General features: G+C 44.6%; 1 protein-coding gene across 2 annotated transcripts in view; it reads right to left on the minus strand.

Moving 5' to 3' along the window:
• Positions 1 to 20,383, minus strand: part of RNF144B (ring finger protein 144B) — an 80,653-nt gene that overhangs the window by 11,434 nt on the left and 48,836 nt on the right. For both annotated transcript variants that reach the window (XM_007054892.4, XM_043540060.1), the window contains exons 4-5: positions 13,973 to 14,033; positions 512 to 716 (exon numbers count right to left, since the gene is read on the minus strand). In XM_007054892.4, coding sequence (XP_007054954.1) covers positions 512 to 716; positions 13,973 to 14,033 — 266 coding nt within the window. The remainder of the gene's footprint in view (positions 1 to 511; positions 717 to 13,972; positions 14,034 to 20,383) is intronic.

Consider the following 20,383-nt stretch of genomic DNA (forward strand, 5'->3'; position numbering starts at 1 on the left):
AGAAGGAAGGATGTGCAGTGAGATGAAAAAGAGGCATTGGACCTGGAATCAGCCAATCTCCAGAGTGACCAGGAGCAGGCACACTAGTGGGGAGCAAAGCGGTGACCCCCTTCCCTGTGGAAATAGCTATATTGGTATAAATCACCTTTATATCGCTGTACAGTAACTGCATCCACAGTAGGGAGGTTGCATCACTTTAACTACACTGATATAATTAAAGTAGTATAATCTCTGTGTGTAGACAAGGCCTGAATGACACACACAAAGGTGCAAAGCACTGGATAACCCAGACTGAGGACCAGTGGAGCTTCCAACTCCATAAGTAGCTGCTTAATGCAGGACTAACAGCAGCATGTGAATTATATTTAGAAACACATCTGCAATGATGTATTAGAAATAAGTCTAAAATATGGAGAAGGCAGGTCCATGAAGTAGATGTAGTACTGGACACCCATTTTGTGCCACTAGCAGAGCTGAAAGATGGCACAGCCTAGCTGAATTCTGCTCTTACCCCTGCTCAGTTGGTATTACAATGGGTTGGTTTTCCTGGCACAAGTGCTCTGGGTGCCACACTTCTTTGCAGGATGAACAGAATTTCAGGTGACAAGCTGGGCATTCTACAGGCACTGCTTGCCCTGAGTCAATCAGTTCAACATGGCACATGGTCTGGCAGTCAGCAGCAGGGCACCACGTTCTGCATGGGTCCAAGTGGACTTCTGAAATGTAAATACGGAAACAAAACTGTTTAAATCTGCATTCATTATATACTCCTTTTTTCACTCTGACTACCATTTCTCTAGTCATACAAGGCCTGATCCGATGCCCACTTAGATCTTTAAAGGATTCTGCATTGCTAAGACTATGGACATTGTGCAAACAGTGTTGCACTGGACACATAATTCAGATGAGAATTTGTCAGACACTGTCAGACAAACTTCAGTCTTTCGCCATAAGAGGCTGGTGATAAGTTAATGAGTGAATGTTAGATAGTCTCCCCATCTCTCTCTAGAGGAGCCTAGAACAGGAGTTCTCAAACTGGGGGTCGGGAGCCCTCAGGGGGTTGGGAGGTTATTACATGGGGAAGGGGGGTTGCGAGCTGTCAGCCTCCACCCCAAACCCTGCTCTGCCTGGTATTAAATATATTTTAAAGTGTTTTTAATTTATGGGGGGGAGGGGTCGCACTCAGAGGCTTGCTATGTGGAAGGGGTCACCAGTACAAAAGTTTGAGAATCAATGGCCTAGAACAACATTAGCCTCTGTTGCACTATTACAGGCCCCTGCTGAATAGCTGGCTTATCCATTTAAGGTAGTCTCTGGAAAAGCAAATAAGAAAAACTTTTCTTCCTTAAGGGCTGGAATGATACTCCTTCAAAAAATAAATAAATACTTTGCCACGTTTGTACTGCTGTGATTCCAAATTTAAACTGCTCGTAAGCCCTGTCCTTCAAATCTTAGGCAACAGGACTGAATTACAAAAATAGGAATAAATACAGCTAGCTAACAGGTCTGTTAAAGTGGGACATTTTTACACAATGTCAACATGAATATGTACCTAATATCCCTCTAAAAATATAAGCAATTATGATCTTGCACTTATATCAGGAGTAGCTCCACTGAAGTCTGAGTAAAGTCACTTACCTGGGCCTCATCCCCTCCCCCCACCCCCCCCCCATCTATAAACTAAGAAGAGCGATACTTATTCTCCTCACTAAGTGATCATAACTAAAAAAACATTGGTTGGCTGTTACCACATAATAGCTTCTGTGATGTCGCCATTGTCACCCAGGCATTGATGTGGTATCTAATACACACTATCATTTGGTAATGAGTGACAAATGTTGACTTTTGCTACTGTGCCCCTCTGTTGACTAGAGAAATTTCAATGAGAACCCAGCTAAAATATGATCATGCTGACAGAGTTTCACTCTGTGATATATTTGATTTGATTTCACTGCTTTCCAGCACAAATTGGAGGAAGCCAGGCTGCAAACCACCAAAATCTATGCAAAAAGTCTATTAGGAGCAGGGTGCAACTGCTAGTCACCTGCAACTCCTGTTCCTCTGGGAGCCTCTGATACAGTAGTGGGCAACCTGAGGCAGGCAGGCCTCACACGGTGCATCAGAGTAATCCGCTGGTGGGCTGCCAGACAGTTTGTTTACCTTTGCGTGCCCACCCGCAGCTCCCAGTGGCCGCGGTTCACCATTCCCAGGCAGTGGGAGCGGCGGGAAGCTGCACGAGCCTCAGGGACATGCTGGCCACTGCTTCCTGCAGCTCCCATTGGCTGGGAACAGCCAAGCGTGGCCATTGGGAGCTGCGGGAGGCCGTGCAAATGTAAACAAACTGTCTGGTGGCAGATTACCCTGACAGGCCACGTGAGGCCTGCAGGTTGCCCACCACTGCTCTGATACAACCACAGAGAGGGGATGTGGATGGCCCACAAATGGGTGGGATTTTGCCCAGTTGTGAGATGTCATTCATCACATCTCATGGGAAGCCTCTACTGGTGGGACTCCAAATGGTAGAATCCTCAGTGAGGCACAGTTACTGAGAGAGCTTGATATTATGCAGTGAAATTAATTTGGGTCCCAGATATCCAGAGCCTAAAAATGTGCAACTAGAAATGTGCCCAGTCTAAACCCCTGGGGTAGAACCTTCTACAAACTGTGGGGATTTCTCACACAGCTCCCATCTTTCAAATGAGCCAAACCAGAGTCTTATATCGGAACACCCCTGAATTTTGGAGTGATTCAACTGGGATCTGAATTTTGCAATCCATGCCCATCTCTAGTGGAAAACAAACATTTTTGTCTATTCTATTTTGGTTAAGAATAAATGATGTTGTCATGAAAGCTGCATCACTGGAGTCTTGGTGCCACAGAAGGCTGGGCACTCTCAACTTCCATGGAATTCGTTGGCAGCTGAGCGCTCAGCACTTCATAAGTTGGGCTCAGCACAGGATAAGATCAGTCCCTAGTAGATACTGACCTATTGTCCAATGCACCTAGCCTTTGCCACTACAGAAATGTAACACAAAAGTGTTTTCTTCCAGCATTGTAGAGCAGAGAAAGCAAAACAAGTCGCAGTGTCTAATGTACCCAACTCTGGAAACTTGAGTTCTTTCAAAAATAAGATGGGAGAAAGAGATAGAAGAATGCCTGTCTTTGGCATTCACTGTTTTTAAAGCTTATTGGCTTTGTGGAACCTTTGCAGCAAGATATAAATGATGCATGAAATGTAAATCCCTGCCCACCCAGTATACAACGAACATACAGATGGTACTTTTCAGTCATTGCTGTGATGTGCTATTTGCTTTAGCACAGAGCACAATGAAACCAGAAATGCCCACCAAGCCTAGAAAGTTGCAGCTAAAAATATGAAGCAAACAACTCTAAAAGGTTGTTGAATACTTCTAGTGAGGTGGTGGTCCCTCTCCTGGTCTCCTCCGCCTTTCCTCTGACTTGCCACAACCTAGGCAGCCAACTAGATTCAGCTCTAAGCAGGGAGGTCTTCCCTAAACTGCATCCCAGCCATACCACCAGAGGCTGTGTTCTAGTCAGTTCTCACAATATGAACAGTCAGGCGTTATCTGGAAGACAGCCTAAGAAAATGCAGAATAGTGTTTTTGATTCTGTGGGTAATACTTTTTCTTCTGAATTGGTACTAAACCAATGCCTTTCACATGGTATTTGGGGACCGCATACTGTTAAAAGTCGCATGCTTTCAGTTAGACATAAAATGGAGGTTTTGGTCACTTGGGGTCATTAAAGAACCCATGGCAATTTTCACAGAAATAGAAGCAAAACCCATTTGTCCTGGCCAAATTCCTTTCAGCCAACTGCATTCTGCCTACCTCAGTTGGGACACAATATTCTTTAATTCATGTCCTAAGCTGTTGCATAGCGTTACTATGCACTATAAAACAGCAGCTGCCTTTCACTGCAAAGGCGGCTGCACTCAAGTGGTGGATTTGTTTTTTTAGTATCATTAAAAATTTAGTAGTACCTGGATCAAGACTGGGAGCCTGCTGTGCTAGGTGCTGTACAAATATATATGAAGACCCATTCTCGGCCCTGAAGACCTTACAATATAAGAAGACAATCTAGGAGGAAGAGTAGAGTGATAGGGATACAATCAAAAATATGATATTCATATAAAGCAGAGCCAGCACCAGAAATAGGAGCAGCGCAAGAAGGAGGCAGCAGCATGGGGCAGCCTTGAGTAACTCAGATCCTTGGCTGTTGTGGAGAAGGAGCTTGGAGAGCATGGCTACAAGGTGGGAAGGGATGAAACTGACAAACAGCAGTATTGGGAGCAGGTCCAGTGAGCAGGGAAGCTTCGTGGTGCTATGAAGGGAGCCAGACCCCTGCTTGGTGCAACCAATGGGAGAGAAGAGCCCCTGGCCAGGGCCAGTGGAGTGGCACTGGCAGATTGCACAGGACCAGCACCTGTGAGCTCCTGGGCCCACTGAGCAGTGAAGTGGGCCCCCAGAAGGAGGTGGTGGGTCCTTGTGCCAGAGGAGTGGAATGCAGTTGTCAGTGTGAGATGGTGGTTCCTCTTCTCTGAGCCTGGGTCCTGCTTGTGGCAGTAGAGGATTTGATTGTTCCTGGTTGGAGAGATACAGATTTGACTGGGGTGTGGGAGTTAGAGTGTTTGTGCCTGGTATAAAAGCAAGAACCTAGGTGATGGGTGACTGCTCGTGAGTAAGGTTAAGATTTTATCACAGTTATATTTAGTAAAAGTCACGGACAGGTCGTGGACAACAAACAATAAGTCACTGAAACCAGCAACCTGTCCGTGACTTTTACTAAAAATAACTGGAGGTGAGCTGACCTCTGCGGAAGACTGAAGGCTGAGCCCCATGGGAAGGTTGGGGGGGAACAGGGTGAAGCCCGAGGCCCGCTGCCTGGGGATGGCATTCCAGCCGCAGCTGCAGGGACTGAAGCCGAAGAAGTCACGGCGGAGTCTTAAAGTCATGGAATCCGTGACTAAATTGCATCCTTGCTCATGAGCAAATGCTGGTTACAGCAAAAGGTCATAGGCTGAAAGAGTGGCTTGAGGGCAGAAGGAGCTGAGCTGAATTAACTAAATATCCTAGCAACAGTTAAAACCTGTCAGCAAGCCCATAAATCTTGGTTGTGCAGCACCTCTGCCTCTACCACAATTGCGCCTACCTGTTTCTTTGCTCATTCTAAAACTACAGGCTTTATAACCCTCCTGCCCAGGGAAGAGGATGTGGTATGGACATATCTTCAGTGGAAATGGAGTTTGGTGACCACCCTGCTTCTGGTCTAGGCCCTTTGGGACTCTGTTCCCACTCTTATACAAAGACTGGCGCCCGACAGGAATCAGGCCCAGGATGGTTTTCACAGGACAATTACTTGGCTAGACTTTTGAATTCTCTGTAAAATACTTGATAGATTTCAAATCTACAGAATCAAACAATCTTTTCTATGAATTTTTCATCAGACACTGCCCCTGGTTGTGATCAATGTATAAGTTGGGAAAGCTTATTGGTAAAATGTTTAGACATTTCTGAAATAAAAGAATCTTTCTTTGATTTCCATATCACTTTGGGAAGCCTATGGCAGATATGGCAAGAGTTTAGACTCTAAGAAAATTGTTTAACTGATTGTGTATCTTCAATAGCTACAAAGCTGAAAAGAGGGCTGGATTTCCTCCCTGCACGTAATCAGTACAATGGTTCTGGCTTAAAGAGTTTTGACTAATAGTATTTTCAAAAATATTCCTACAGAAAGGGCAGAGACTCTGGCTCATTTGTGACACCAGATTTATATACTGAGAGAGCAGCACTGTATACTTTAATCTTTACAATCAGATCTGTGGATAATAGACTTTAACCTACGTCTACAAGAATGTGTGTAGTTAGCATTTAAAAACTGGTGGGGCAGTTAAGACTATCCGGGGAATGGAGGGCTTGTCTTCACTACTGGGGTAAGTTGACCTAAGTTATGCTACTCCAGCTACATGAATAATGTAGCTGGAGTCAACATAGCTTAGGTCGACTTACTCCAGTGTCTTCACTGCGCTATGTTGATGGGAGATGCTCTCCAGTCAACTTCCCTTATTCCTCTCGTTCCAGTGGAGTACCAGAGTCAACCGGAGAGCGCTCTGCCATCCATTTAGCGGGTCTTTACTAGAACTGCTAAATCGACACCCACTGCATCGATTGCAACAGCATTGATCTCTCCGGTTGTGAAGACAAGTCCCTATAGTTTCAGACGATACAGAATAAATAAGGTTAAAATGAACTAGTTTGGGAATAGCAGCAAAGAGTCCTGTGGCACTTTATAGGCTAACAGATATATTGGAGCATAAGCTTTTGTGGGTAAATACCCACTTCATCGGATGCATGCATCCCACTTCGTCTGTTAGTCTATAAGGTGCCACAGGACTCTTTGCTGCTTTTACAGATCCAGACTAACACAGCTACCCCTCTGATAGTTTGGGAATGATTACCTGAACTCCTCTCCTCCTTGGTTAAGTGATAAAAACAAGCATAAAAAGATCTCCCAAAAATTCAGTTGGCTTTTATCCTGTGGTATAAGTACATCCAGGGGGGTCAGTCTTAGATTTTAATATACAGGAGTTAACATGCAATCAAAGGATTGAAGAGGGAACAATTGGGAGATCTAACCATAACTGTAAATCTAATGGGGTGATTTGTACTGATATCAGGATTCTCAATTAGTAAGTTAAGGAATTGACTAGACTAGAAGTTTCCCTCTGGATCCATGATAGTTATTGATGAATTCATGAAATGAATTCAACAGCCTCAAAAGCAAAGCCCATGATTTGGAATTTAAGAATTATTTGTTGTGAAAAACCTTTACAATCTCATCTCTATTTGATTTAATTTTTTTACAAGGAACTTGGCTCACCAAAGATGGATCTTTTTATCTCCCAAATTATGAATTTTGTTTTGAACTTTATCAAATGTGCTAAGAAGGGAAAACCATTCAGTGGACTGGCCCTTTTAATTTCAGTCCAATTAAATGCTACAGTTAATGTATTCGTGCCAGGTAATCCCTATTTCCTTTATAATATTACTTTAGTTGCTTTGAATATGCTTATTTGCCACCATCGGGATCCTCCTATTATAACAAATCCTTATGGGCAGAGCTAGAATCTTTTATTGACATATTGATTAATAATTATCCATCAGCAAGCTTTATTTTTAGATCATTTTAATGCTCAATTGGGTGTAGAAGAAAATATGAAATGTATCATTCTTCATGCAGTGACTGGTTGTTTGCTCTGCCCTCGAGAAATACTACAGATAAAATAATAAATTGAGCAATCCAAAAACTTTTAGTGATTTTTTGGTAGATTCAGGTGGGAAGTTTCTAATGGTAGGCGTAGTAAGGACATGAAGGGGCACTTTACCAACACCGACCAATGGGAGTGTGGAGCCGGTGCTTGGGACGGGGGCAGCACACAGAGCCACGTGCCTACCTGCCTAGGAGCCGGACCTGCTGCTGGCCACTTCTGGGGCGCAGCGCAGTGTCAGAACAGGTAGGGACTAGCCTGCCTTAGCTGGGCAGCACCACTGATGGGACTTTTAACGGCCCAGTCAGGAGTGCTGACCAGAGCCGCCACAACCCAGTGCCTTACATTCTGTGACCTAGTATTGGGTTGTGACCCACAGTTTGAAAACCACTGCCTTAAGAGAGTTTGAGGCCAAGGTATGTGCTCAAATTTTGTATGGTGCAGAAATATGGGAATGGACTGATCCCATGGGATTGGAATGATCCAAAACAAAGCATTTGAGAAAGATACTTGGTCTCCCAAATAATACCTCAACTGCTATTCTTAGAGCCGAGACAGGCATGAATTCTATTGTCTAAAGTGTAATACCGTAATATCAATTTGACTTCACATTCATAGTATGCATCCACAACATTTGCCAAGGCTATGCTTAGAGGAACAGCTCAGTAGGGCTTTTCCACATAAATTTCCTTGGTTAAAGTATATTCAGAACTATTTGCATTCTCTAGGCCTCAGAATTGGAAAAAGATTAAACTTGAAATTTAAAAATGTGAAATCCCTAATCAAATTGAGATTAGAGGATACTAAAAAGCAATTAGACATGGCAGTTCTTCCCATTACAAAGATGTCTCCTTGGTTCCCTCTTGTTAAAAAGATTCATGGGTATGCCAATTATTTAGACAGCTTGTCCAATAGCAAGTTATGGACAGTCTTTACAGCTCTGTTTTCAATCTATGAAGACAGCTTACTTAGAAGGCAGCCATACTGGCATTGAGAAATGTAACTGCCTCTGTCTATGTGGCTCTGGGCAGGCAGAAGACCTACCCCATTATATTGTAATTTGTATTGCCACTTGAGGTCAAAATGGCTGTCCCTGGATTTGGTATCAGATGCCTTTTTCCTACGACCTCTCAGAAAATAAAATGTTTATTAGGCACTGACAATGCATCTGATCTGAGCAGTTGCTGTACTTCCACTAGACTGAGGGAAAAGGCAAATGGCACAGTGATTTTATATGCTTTAATTGGTTTTATGTATTAATATTGTAAAAAAATTTAAGTTTTATTGTAACATAGCTTGGTTTTGGCACATTGGCCTATGGTTAAGTCACTATTAATAAACTTGACTCATTAGATACACTTATATATAATATTTAAAATTATGTATATGCCAGATAATCCAACCTGTCACTCAAGTCAACATTAACTGTCTGATTTCTTACAAATGCCATGGCAGAGATGAGCCCTGAGAAGCAATTCAAAGGACAAGAGCGTAGTGGCCTTGCCAGTCATTCCAGAATAGGTGTTCCATTCCTAAGGGGCAGCATGGAAGAAGGTGCAGAAAGATTTTGTGTAAAAAAAAAAAAAAAAACACAACACTTGTGAATGAGGTCAACATTGTTGGCTGAGTGGAGAAGATGGTGGAGGAAGGTGGGACTACGTAAAACTAAAACGGACCACTTGGCAGGGGCAGAATTGTGAAAGGTGAGCACAGGTAGCTTGATCTTGATGCAGTAAGACAGGAAGAGCCAGTGGAGGGATTCAAATACAGGCTACATAAGCAGAGCAGCAAGCAATGAAGGAGATCTTAATAGCTCTATTCTAAGGGTGTCAGGCAGTTTGGAAAGGAGCAGGTTGTAATCACAAAGATGGGAGAGGAGGACAACTTGGATGACACAATTTGCCTATTGCCTGTCAAAGAACAAGGACAGATTTTAGAAAGATTATGGAGGAAGAAGTGGGAGGTTGTGGACACAGCCTGGGATATTTAGGGCAAGAGAGAGGGGAAAATTAAGAGGACAGACAAGTTGTAGGCTTGAGTGGCTGCAAAGCTGTCGCTAGTGTAAAAACAATGACAGAAAATGTGGAGAGTGAAAAGGGGTTGGAACAAAAGATCAGGAGTTCTCTTCCGGCCAGTTAAGTTTTAGGTGACAGTCAGACATCCATGAGGAGATGTCGGGAAATCATTAACAACCTGTTCTCAACCCATAAAAATTTTGTTAAGACAATCAAATTAATGTATTTTAAGAACCAGACTTTTTAATCCCTTAACACGCTGATTTAACTCTTTAAAAATTTTAGCTATATTCTTACATTATTTTTATCCAACACAACAGACAAGATGTTGCCCATCTTATAAAAGACAAACAGAAAATGACTTTCTAAAGAGCAAACTAGAGTAAGTGAATGTGTCGTTTGGATCTGGATGCGCCAAATTCAAAAAAGGACTTAGGCACCTAACTCCCACTTTAGGCAGCTAAATCCAGCATGTAGGCTTCACTGGCATTCACAAAATCGTTGCTCAGCTGCCACCTAACTCTGGAAGCACCTAAATTCCCTAAGCGCTTAAATTTTTGTTATAAAAGTCCCCTAGGATCCTAAATCTGACTGGGCACATGCACTGCTGCCTCAGGCAGGTGTCTGGACGCCTATCTCCTGTCTAAGCCCCAGAGCAATCCTCCAACTACTAGGCGTTGCCCTGCTTATCTTGCCTGCAGGACCCAATCTGGTAAATGTGCTCAGAGTCTAGCTCCACACACAACAGCCATGGAGCCTCCCTGACCCAATGACTCGTTAATTTATGCATGACGGAGCATCTTCAACAGCACATTGACAGAGCCCTGCCCTAGTCTGGTGGTTAGGGCACACACCTGAGAGGTGGAGACCTATGTTCAAATCCCTTCTCCTCCTCATGCAGGGGGAGGAATTGAACCAAGACCTCCTGCATCCTAGGTGAGTTCCCTAACCAGTGAGCTAAAGGTTATAAGTGAAGTATTTCTCTTCTGGCCAGAGATGACACAACTCTTGAGCATGGGAGGGCGGGGCACAAGTTAAAGGTTCTGGAGGGCATGTGACCTCATCATGCATCACCTCTGGGCTGAGGAGCAGCAACAGAGCCAGGAGTGCAAGGGCAACTGCAAGCAAGCGCCTCGAGGAGCATCTCATGGCAGCTGGGCTCCATGGACAGGGGCCAGCTCTGGGGGCATCACCAGCCACTGCTGGGCTCCTTCAGGGGAGAGGCAAGAGCACCTCAGGGGTGCAGCTCGGAGCTCTGCCATCTGCCCTGCCTAAGGAGCGCCTGGTCATGCATGGCTCAGGAAGCAGGGCAGGGAGGGCTGCCGGGCAGCCAGCCAGCACCCCGGCTCCCACAGTACAGAGAGCCTGGCTCCCACCAGCTTCCAATCTGCTGGCTCCTGGCAGGAGGCAACGGTTTTCAGACTGAAAACCTCTGTGCTAAATGGAAGGCATAAATCACAACCCCATCTGCCCTCCCTTCTCCCCCATTCATCTCTGCCTCTGGCTGTTTTATGCGGAGTTAGGCATGCACTTCTGCCTTTCTTGCATAGACAGCCTAGGCACTTGACTCCAGGACAGTAGTTGCCAGCTGTGAATCCCAAGCAGAGATAGGTGCCAAACTTCCTTTGAGGGGCAGAACTTAGGACACACCCCTCTCCTCAATACTTGCTCTTGGCTAGGCTTTGGTGGCTCTCCACCTAGTGTACTAGCTTTTGTGGATCCCATTCTTAGGTTCTCATTCATTGTATAGGGAGCCTAATTCAAGGTTTGTTTATTCCTTTGGCTGGCAGAGGAGCTAAAAGTAAGGTACTGCAATGCTGAGCCTCGCAGCACCTAAGTCCCCTTTGTGACTGTAGCCCAAACCATGGAAACTATGATCACAACCTGCCACACATTTTGCAATCTGCAGTTGACCGAATTCTTGGTTTTACTTTTTGTAGTGGCATGTAGCACAGACGCTGCTCTATTACAGCATTCTGTTGGAAAACACATTACATGAAGCTTTGATATTGTTTGCCTATGAAAAATCTACATATTTTATTTGACTATGCTGAATTACAGGATTGTGTATTAACTTTACAGCCATTGCATGTTTATACCTTGTGATAACTTTGTTCTTTCCTGTATCTAAAGGAGTAAAGAAATTATAATAAAATTAAAGCAAGTGTGAAGGACATTTGCATTTAAGCATGAAAGTGCAAGCGCTATTATCTAGACTTTCCAGGGGGAGCTAATAGATATGCAGTCAGAGCAGGTTAAAACCAGAAAGATTACTGGAAGGTTGTGCTCCTCTGGAAAAGGCTGCAATTACCAGACATGCTGATAAACTCAATATGTGGGAAAGAGCCAACGCTGCTTTTGCAAAGGGAAATCATGCCTCACCAATCTATTAGAATTTTTTGAGAGGGGCGGGGTCAACAAGCGTGTGGACAAGGGTGACAGAGTCAATATAGCATACTTGGACTTTCAGAAAGACTTTGACAAGGTCCCTCACCAAAGGCTCTTAACCAAAGTAAGCTGTCATGGGATAAGAAGGAGGGTTCTTGGATCAGTAACTGTCTAAAAGATAGGAAACAAAGGGTGGAAATAAATAGTCCATTTTCAGAATGGAGAGGGGAAAATAGCAGTGCCCCCAGGGATCTGCACTGGGACCAGTGCTGTTCAACATATTCATAAATTATCTGAAAAAAAAAAAAGGGGGGGGGTAACAGGGATGTGGCAAAGTTTGTAGATGATACAAAAATTACTCAATATAGTTACGTCCAAAGCTGACTGCTAAGAGTTACAAAGAGATCTCACTAAACTGGATGACTAGGCAACATCATGGCAGATGAAATTCAATGTTGATCAGTGCAAAGTCATACACATTTGAGACTATAATCTCGACTATATATACACAAAATGATGGGGTCTAAATTAGCTGTTACGACTCAAGAAAGATCTTGGAGTCATTGTGAATAGTCCTCTGAAAACTGCCCAATGTGCGGCAGTCAAAAAAGCTAACAATGTTTGGAGCCATTAGGAAAAGGATAGATAATAAAATAATGCCATTACATAAATCTGTGGTATACCCACAACTTGAATACTGCAGCAGATCTGGTCGTCCCATCTCAAAACAAAGATTAGAATTGGAAAAGGTACAGAGAAGGGCAACAAAATGATTTGGGGGTATAGAACAGCTTCTGTACAGAAAGATTAAAAAGGCTGGAACTGTTCAGTTTAGAAAAGAGATGACTGAGAGGGGATATTATAGTGGTCTATAAAATTATGGTATAGAGAAAGCGAACAGGGATGTATTATTTGCCCCTTCATTAAACACAAAAACCAGGGGTCATCCAATGAAAATTAATAGGCAGCAGGTTTAACACAAACATAAGGAAGTACTTCTTCACACAATGCACCATCAGCCTGCAGAGCTCATTGCCAGGGGATGTTGTGAAGGCCAAAAGTATAACAGCGTTCAAGAAACCATGGAGGATAGTGGCTATTAACCCCCAGCTCCAGGTGTCTCTACACCTCCAATTGCCAGAAGCTGGGACTGGATGACAGGGGATGGATCACTTGACAATTGCCCTGGTTCTGTCCATTCTCTCTGGGGCACCTGGCACTGACCACTGTTGGAAGACAGGATACTAGGCTAGATGGACCACGGGTCTCACCCATATGTCATTCTTATGTTCTTAATGTCATCGGCTTCTTTATGACAAAAGCTGTAGTCCAGTGGTCCCCAAACTTTTTACCTCGCGCCCCTCCTTACCCATATCTGCCCCTCCCAAGCTGGGGCCAGGAGTGGGGTTGTCGCTCCAGGAGTGAGGGGGGATACAGACAGGGTTAAGGGAGCTGAGGATGGGGCCACAGCTGGGGGTGGGAGTGGAGCCAAGGCTGGGGGCTGAGGCCAGAAGCTGGGGCCCCGGATACGGGGCTGACGGCCACGGCCAGGAGCAGAGCAGGGTGGCAGTCCCATGGGGACTTGCCCAGGACCCACCCATGTCTCCCAAATGTTCCTTGGAACCCCACTAGAGAGGTGTGCCTCACAGTTTGGGGATCTCTGCTATAGTCAATAATGAGCCAGATCCCCTCCCATGGTAAAAACCAGGGGAGAAAATCTTGGTGAGGGTTCCATTGCAGAGGTCTCCCCACCTTCCCTTTATTGTCCTATCATGCAAACTGGGTTTGCTCACATGGAAAAACCCAAGCATTGCAGATCCTCTAGGATCATGGAAGGCCAAGGACATCCACTTGGACACTCCATGCCTCCATACCAACGCCAGCCCCTGGCATCCTAACCTAGTGCAAATGCCACCTGGTCCCTTGCAGCACAGCTACATCCATTCTATCATGGATGCCCCCTCACTGCAGCTCTCCCAAGGACCCAGTATGGGGGATTCTGCAGGACAGGTATCTAATCTCAGGCACACAAGTTTGAATATTTTCGCTAATAAATTTAATTTAAAAAATTGCCCTGTTGGTCCTGCTCCTGTTTATGTCGATGGGAGTTTTGTTACTGACTTGAGTAGGAATAGAACCCAGCCGACTCTTTGTAGTTAAGTTATGTTAAAAGGAAGGCCTTTCCCCTCCCTAGGGGAGAGTGCCTTCTAGTAATCAGTAGAACCCCGTCACCCCATATTTTAAGCCATGGTAGGATAAATATAAAATAAATGGTTCACACCTCTTTCAAATTTCAGTCGCTGGTATAACTGAAACTGATCAACAGGTACCAAACAGGCAATCTGAAATGAAACATAAGAATAGAAGAAATGTTAGGAAAAGAAAAAAAGCCAGCCAGCCCCATATGTCTGCTCTTTTGGGTCTCATCTCAACCAACCTTCCTTTACTAGTTTCCCCCTCCCCCCCATTCTCCTCAATCCCTTCCTTCTCCAGATGCAAGTCTAGGTAATTCCAGACCACCTGTATTTCAGGTCACACATTCCAGTAACTTAGTCCCTATGTTTATTATCCTTCACAAGAAATAGTTCTTCCTGGGTGCTTTATTTACTTCTATCTTCCCCATGTATTTCATGTGGATTTATTATTAATGAAAGGTGATAGATTGCCAACCCTGTATTATTTATGTACAGAAGTACAACAATGAAAGCTTCCCTCTGCCAGTGTCCTTCAATCTTGGTGACAGGAGTCACCTCTAGAGTACTGAGAGTGGAGTTTAGTCTCCCTTCGTTGTCATTTTGGCTAAGATTGATGACAGTGTTGCTGGATTTTGTGATGTGCACCCTTGTCCACTGTGAACTGGACTGAAATTACCAACTCATTTCATATAGGCAACCACATAGATGTTAGCTGTCATGTCTGAGTCACTACCAACCATGGCTGGATTTGAACTGGTGACGTAGAGGTGGTGAAGGGCTGTATCCTCCATTATCTACCCTAGAAAGACATTCAGTCACCCTAATTTTTTTAAGATTATCAGCCAGAGCCTCATCTGGTGCAAGTCAGCATGGTTCATTTGAGTCAACGAAGTTACATTGATTTATACCAGCTGAGGATATGGCCCTTTGGATCTTAGATTTTGAACCCATCACCTATATTTATCCATCACTGTAAATACTCTTCCATCATTCTGAAAAACGGTATTAGTCCACCTCAGTCTCTTCTCTTTTCTCCTGAGAATAAACCCACCTTCCTTAATTTTCATGTTAAATTAGGACCTGTTTTCTGAGGTGCCTCAACTCCCACTGATACAAATGAACAGTTTCAGAGGGAGTTGAGGGCTCTCTGCACTTCACATGAGGCCCTACAGCATTACACCCCCAGAATTTAGCCCTCTCCCGTACTCACTGAAGCAGTAACAAACTCTTGGTTGCCTTGCCCTCTGTTGCACTAGTATGAAAAGTATTAGAATACAGACAAAAATACAATACAAGTTATCCTGCTTGTAATTTGGATTGTTTTTGCCACTGGGAAGGAGCAAAGAATGTGTTCATTTGTACATAACTCATTTTACTCAAGGTACAAAAATTAAATCAGTCTGGAATATAAAGTTGCATTTCAAAGGCAGATGTTTGGATCACTTATTTGATCTAACCCATGTTATACAAAAAATAATGCCACTGACATCAGGATTTAAGTGTTTTAAAGATGCTTAAAAGATTTATAACTGAGGAAATCAAAGGATTTTATGTCAGACTTAGAAACATTAGCAAGTTTTTACAGGACACATTCTTAGCTGAATCAGTCACAGTCTTAAGGTTCAAAATATTTTTTCTTTCTAGTTCAGAGATTGAACAGAAATTACTATACACTGTCTTTTCAAGGGACAAACCTCTTTCCTCTGACAGCTCTCTAGGGTAATATGAGCTTCAAGACATTTTTCATCTGTTCATTAAAAATTAGTTTGAAACATTCTTAGAAACACAACAGCAATCGAACTTAAAAAAAAAAAAGGAGCTGAGGAATTTCAGTAAAGAATGAAGCCAAAGAGTGAAAAAAGAAAGGTGCAGTTTCAGCATTGTCCATATTCCTCCTGGTTGCCTTGAAATCTGAACAGAGTTTGGAGAAAGTAAGAGTTAGTCCAGCTGCTGCTTTCTAGTCATTCAGGCTCTGACAGCTACTGTATTTTAAAATGTGTGGCATCACTAATGCATTAATTGGTGATTCCTAAGCATGCCCTTTACTACTCAAGAAACTATTTGTCAAAAAATCCTCAGTGCTAGAGTGTGCGATTTTAATTGAGGTTGGGATTTTCAAATGCATTCAACATTGGCCTTACGCTGCTTCTGTTGAAATCAATGAGAATTTTACCACTGATTTCAGCAGGAGCAGAGTTAAATCAAAGATGAGAGCTGACTGTTTAAATATATGCACCCACAAACAGAGCCTTCCATCTAACCTCTCCATGGCTCAGAACTACCTCCCTCAGCTCTGAAATCTCTCCCTCCCATCACTTCTCAGCTCAGAACCCCTACTAGCACACCCCTGTACACATAAACCCAGTGGTGAGCTGGAGCCGGTTCGCACTGCTTCGCTAGAACCGGTTGTTAAATTTAGAAGCCCTTTTAGAACCGGTTGTTCCGCGAGGGACAACTGGTTCTAAAAGGGCTTCTAAATTTAACTGGCCAAAAGTGACGCCTTAGGCACCGACTCCACGTGTGTTCCAGCCCTGGAATACCCAAGGGGAAAATTTGGTGGGTGCAGACCACCCACCAGCAACTCCCCGCCCCACCGCCGGCCCCAGCTCACCTCCGCCTCCTCCCCTGAACACACCGCCCTGCTCTGCTTCTCTGCCCCCCAGGCTTCCCACGAATCAGCTGTTCATGCGGGAAGCCGGGGGCTGAGAAGCAAGCGGCAGCTTCCTGCTCAGGCCCAGGGAGGCAGAGCAGAGGTGAGCTCGGGCTGGGGGGGGGGGCGCGAGGAGGGCTGCACGCGCCACAGCAGGTAACCCGGGGCGGGGGAATGCGCAGGGGAACTGCTCCCTGCCCCAGCTCACCTCCGCCACCCTCGGCCTGAGCGGGAAGCCATGACCTGCTTCTCAGTCCTCCCCGGCTTCCCGCCGAACAGCTGATTTGTGGGAAGCCGGTGGGGGGCGCGGAGAAGCAGAGCGGGGTAGTGCGTTCAGGGGAGGAGGCGGAGCGGAGGTGAGCTAGGGCCGGGCAGGGAGCTGCTGGTGGGTGCTCTGCACCCACCAAATTTTCCCCGTGGGTGCTCTGCACCCAGGGAGTCGGCGCCTAAGGCGCCACTTTTGATGTGATCAGTGGGGGAGATGCCGCTCCCCCTCAGCTACGCTCCCCGGCCCCTAGGAGCCAGAGGGACCTGCCGGATGCTTCCTGGGAGCTGCCCCAGGTAAGCACCACCAGGACTCCCCACCTCGCCCCCCGGCAGGTGCCACTGGCTCTTAGGGGTGGGGTGGGCACCCACTACGGTGGCCCACGAGACCCTCCTGCCTGGTTCTGGGGGCAGTCAGGGGACAGGGGAGGGGGGTGGATGGGGCAGGAGTCCCGGGGGGCGGGGGTGGGCAACGACCCCCACATAGGGTGTGGAGGGAACCCGTTGTTAAGATTTTGGCAGCTCATCACTGCATAAACTCTTCAGGACTTTGAAAACCCATCTCTAGGCTTAGAATCCTTCAGATCTTAGGTACTAATATGACCCCTGTTGTCACAGTATCTGAGCAGCTCGCAGTCTTTTACTATATTTGTCCTCAATACACCCTGGGAAGATAGGAAAGACATGAACTGCTACAGCCTGAGCTAAAGAACCATGGCTAACCCTTCCCCCTCATCTCTGATATCTAACACCACTAGAGTCATAAATTGCTGGTGCTGGAGAATTAGGAGCGGAGGTAACCGGGACAGGTGATGACTTCAGGGAATGTATTCAGGGAGCCCCATATTCTGCCTCTATGGAGTTAACAGGAAATAGCCCCATACAAGCCTGTAATCCTGGTTTTGTGCTGTCTGCAGTCTATATGCTGCAGGGATTTCCAGGATTGCACGTCCAGAAGACACCAGTGGCAACGCAGGGAGGGTTCTGCTTATTCCAGGGACTGGAGCAGTATTAGCTCCACCAGGAGTCCCAGCAGACGGTATTGCATCAGCTACACAACTCAATATCTACAGGGTGGCTGGTAGGGATGGCAATATTTGAGGGGATTATCCCTACTAGTCTTAAAGGCCAGCTGCCCCCTGTTCACAAGAACCTCTGAACAAAAAACACAAACAAAACCAAACAAAAAAAAAGCTGTTTTAATAGCTCCACTTAAAGTTAATGAATATACAGTGAAGTGCACAATAGGCCAAAGTTCATTGTAGACTTTACTCCTTCCATTTAATACATAAATATTTGCTCTTTTGAAAAAAAATCCTAACTCTGAGAAGAAAATGTGTTAAAACTTTAACAGATACTATAGTTAAAAGGTTCATCCTGTAGAAAATATAAAGTACAAGAAATTTCTTTAGAGTAAATTCAGAGAAAAATTGCAATGTGGGCCTGATCCTATTGGTTTCAATGGGTTTGACTCATGCCCTATGTTATAAAAGGGGAAGAGAAATCTTGTAGCTACATTATGGGTTAAGGAGTCAGAAAGCCTGAGTTCCATCCCCAGCTGTTACTGGCTCATTCAGATCTGGGGCAACTCATGTAACCTCTACCAGTTTTGCCATCTTTAAAATGGAGATAACATTTTCTCAGGAGTCTTGTGAGACTCAGTGCATTTAAATGAAATGTGATACAGAAGTATAAAATAAAAAAAGTTTCTGCATATTGACCATTGGAAATTTCCATACATAAGAAAAATTCACTCTTTACTTTGCAAACAAAAACATAAACCTATTGGTTATGTAAACAGGGCTAGAGCCTCAGCTGTGACTAAGATACATTTAACGAGCAGGGAAGTAGCAAGGATGTCTTTATGTCTACTTTATGACACCCTGCCCCTGGGGCTGGTGAGTCCCACTCCAGCCCTTCAGATAACTTAATTACATCCAGCTGACTAGTTCAATGGGCCTTTCTAGCAACTGGGGATTGCAGGACTGGCCTGGAAAGTGGGTGGCATACAGCTAATTCCCCATTCCATGGAAATCCTCACTCAGACAGACCCACCAAATTTCTGGCTCCTTTGCACCACAAAGCTGGCAAAAATAGGACCAAGGATCTATCCCACAATTTCCCCAGATTTCCAGGTGCCTTTAAGAAACACCCAAATAGATTCTTTTAAAAAATATCATCATTGCTTGTGTATATGACACCTTAATAGCTGCTAGTGCTGTGAATTAAAAAGAGTGATGAAATTGTAATTATTTATTCAGCCCTTGGCACTTCATAGGGAAATAAAAGTGGCACATCCCTGACACAAGACGTTTTTAATCTCAGTTACATTTAATAAAGCAAAGATGACAAGCATTGGATGGGATCATTGTGAGGTTAAATGTTTGTCTCCTCCTATCCTGGCATTTTTTCAGGCTGACTTTTAACGGCTCCCTTACACGTCTGTTACATTTCTACCCCCCACTCTCCCAATAATCCCATCCACTATATCCACACACCCAGAGCTTCCAAAGCCATTGGGAATCAGGGTTCTGAATCAAAGCTGTACCAAGTTTGATTAAAAAGTGACAAAGGAAGGAGAGCAGTTATGTGACAGAAAGGAAAATACCAAAGCTTGTTCCAGGCTAAGAAATTGTCCAATTTAAGGAGGCTGGTTGACAAATGCCAAAGGAAATATTTCAGAGCTGTTTTTAATTATGTTAAAGGTCTAGTGAAAATGTACATGGATAACAAGAGGACAAATGCTCTTCTCCTCTGAAAAGCTGTCAGGCATTACATTTGCGATTTATCATACGTTTTGGCTTTTAAATAAGTTTTAGATTTTGTACACATTAGGCACTTATACAATATTGTTATAAAAAAATATAACCGTAGTTGGGATAGCGCCTTTCTCACAAAGCAGAAAGATTTATAGGAAATCCCAGTAAACATATGGAGATGCTGTAACTCAGAACGCCCAGTGACGCCCTTGCACAGTGGCCAACAATAGGATTCTTAATGAGTTCTATAAAGGTTACAATAACTGGGAGACACTGTAGGTCCCTGAGGCAAAGAAACAAAGAAAGGAGGGTGAAAGGAATGAGCTTCAATGCAGACAAGGCTAGACTGTCCATTTATTTACAGCCCTCAGTACAGGGTAGCACATGGAAGCAGCTAGGAATTAGTCCTTTCTTGTGCCCTCCTCCACTTGCCCACCCACTACTCCAGTGGCCAGCACATTGGAGGCGGCAGAGCCAAAAAGCTCCATCTACTCCCCCAAGAGATGCACCAGAGAGGGAGCGTACTGGACACACAGCCGCTGCTTAAATCCTCATGCTTGCAATGGAGACTCAGGGAGGTCACAGAGGGGAATGGATCTTACATCCATTTATGTCCCTGAGCAGCCATGTGGACCATGCCATAATCTTGCCCATAGAGAGGGAGGTTCCTCACAACAGATGATGTTCTAGTAAAATGGATGTTTGAATAAGTGAGACCACCACAAACACCGTGAACCAGGCTACCACAGGGAGCTGCACCAGCCAGTAACCTCCTCTGCCAAAACCCCTAAATCCATGCCTGGAGGCAGCATATGTAAGCGGGA

Source organism: Chelonia mydas, chromosome 2 (genome assembly GCF_015237465.2).
Source record: "Chelonia mydas isolate rCheMyd1 chromosome 2, rCheMyd1.pri.v2, whole genome shotgun sequence".
Classification (NCBI taxonomy): Eukaryota; Metazoa; Chordata; order Testudines; family Cheloniidae; genus Chelonia; species Chelonia mydas.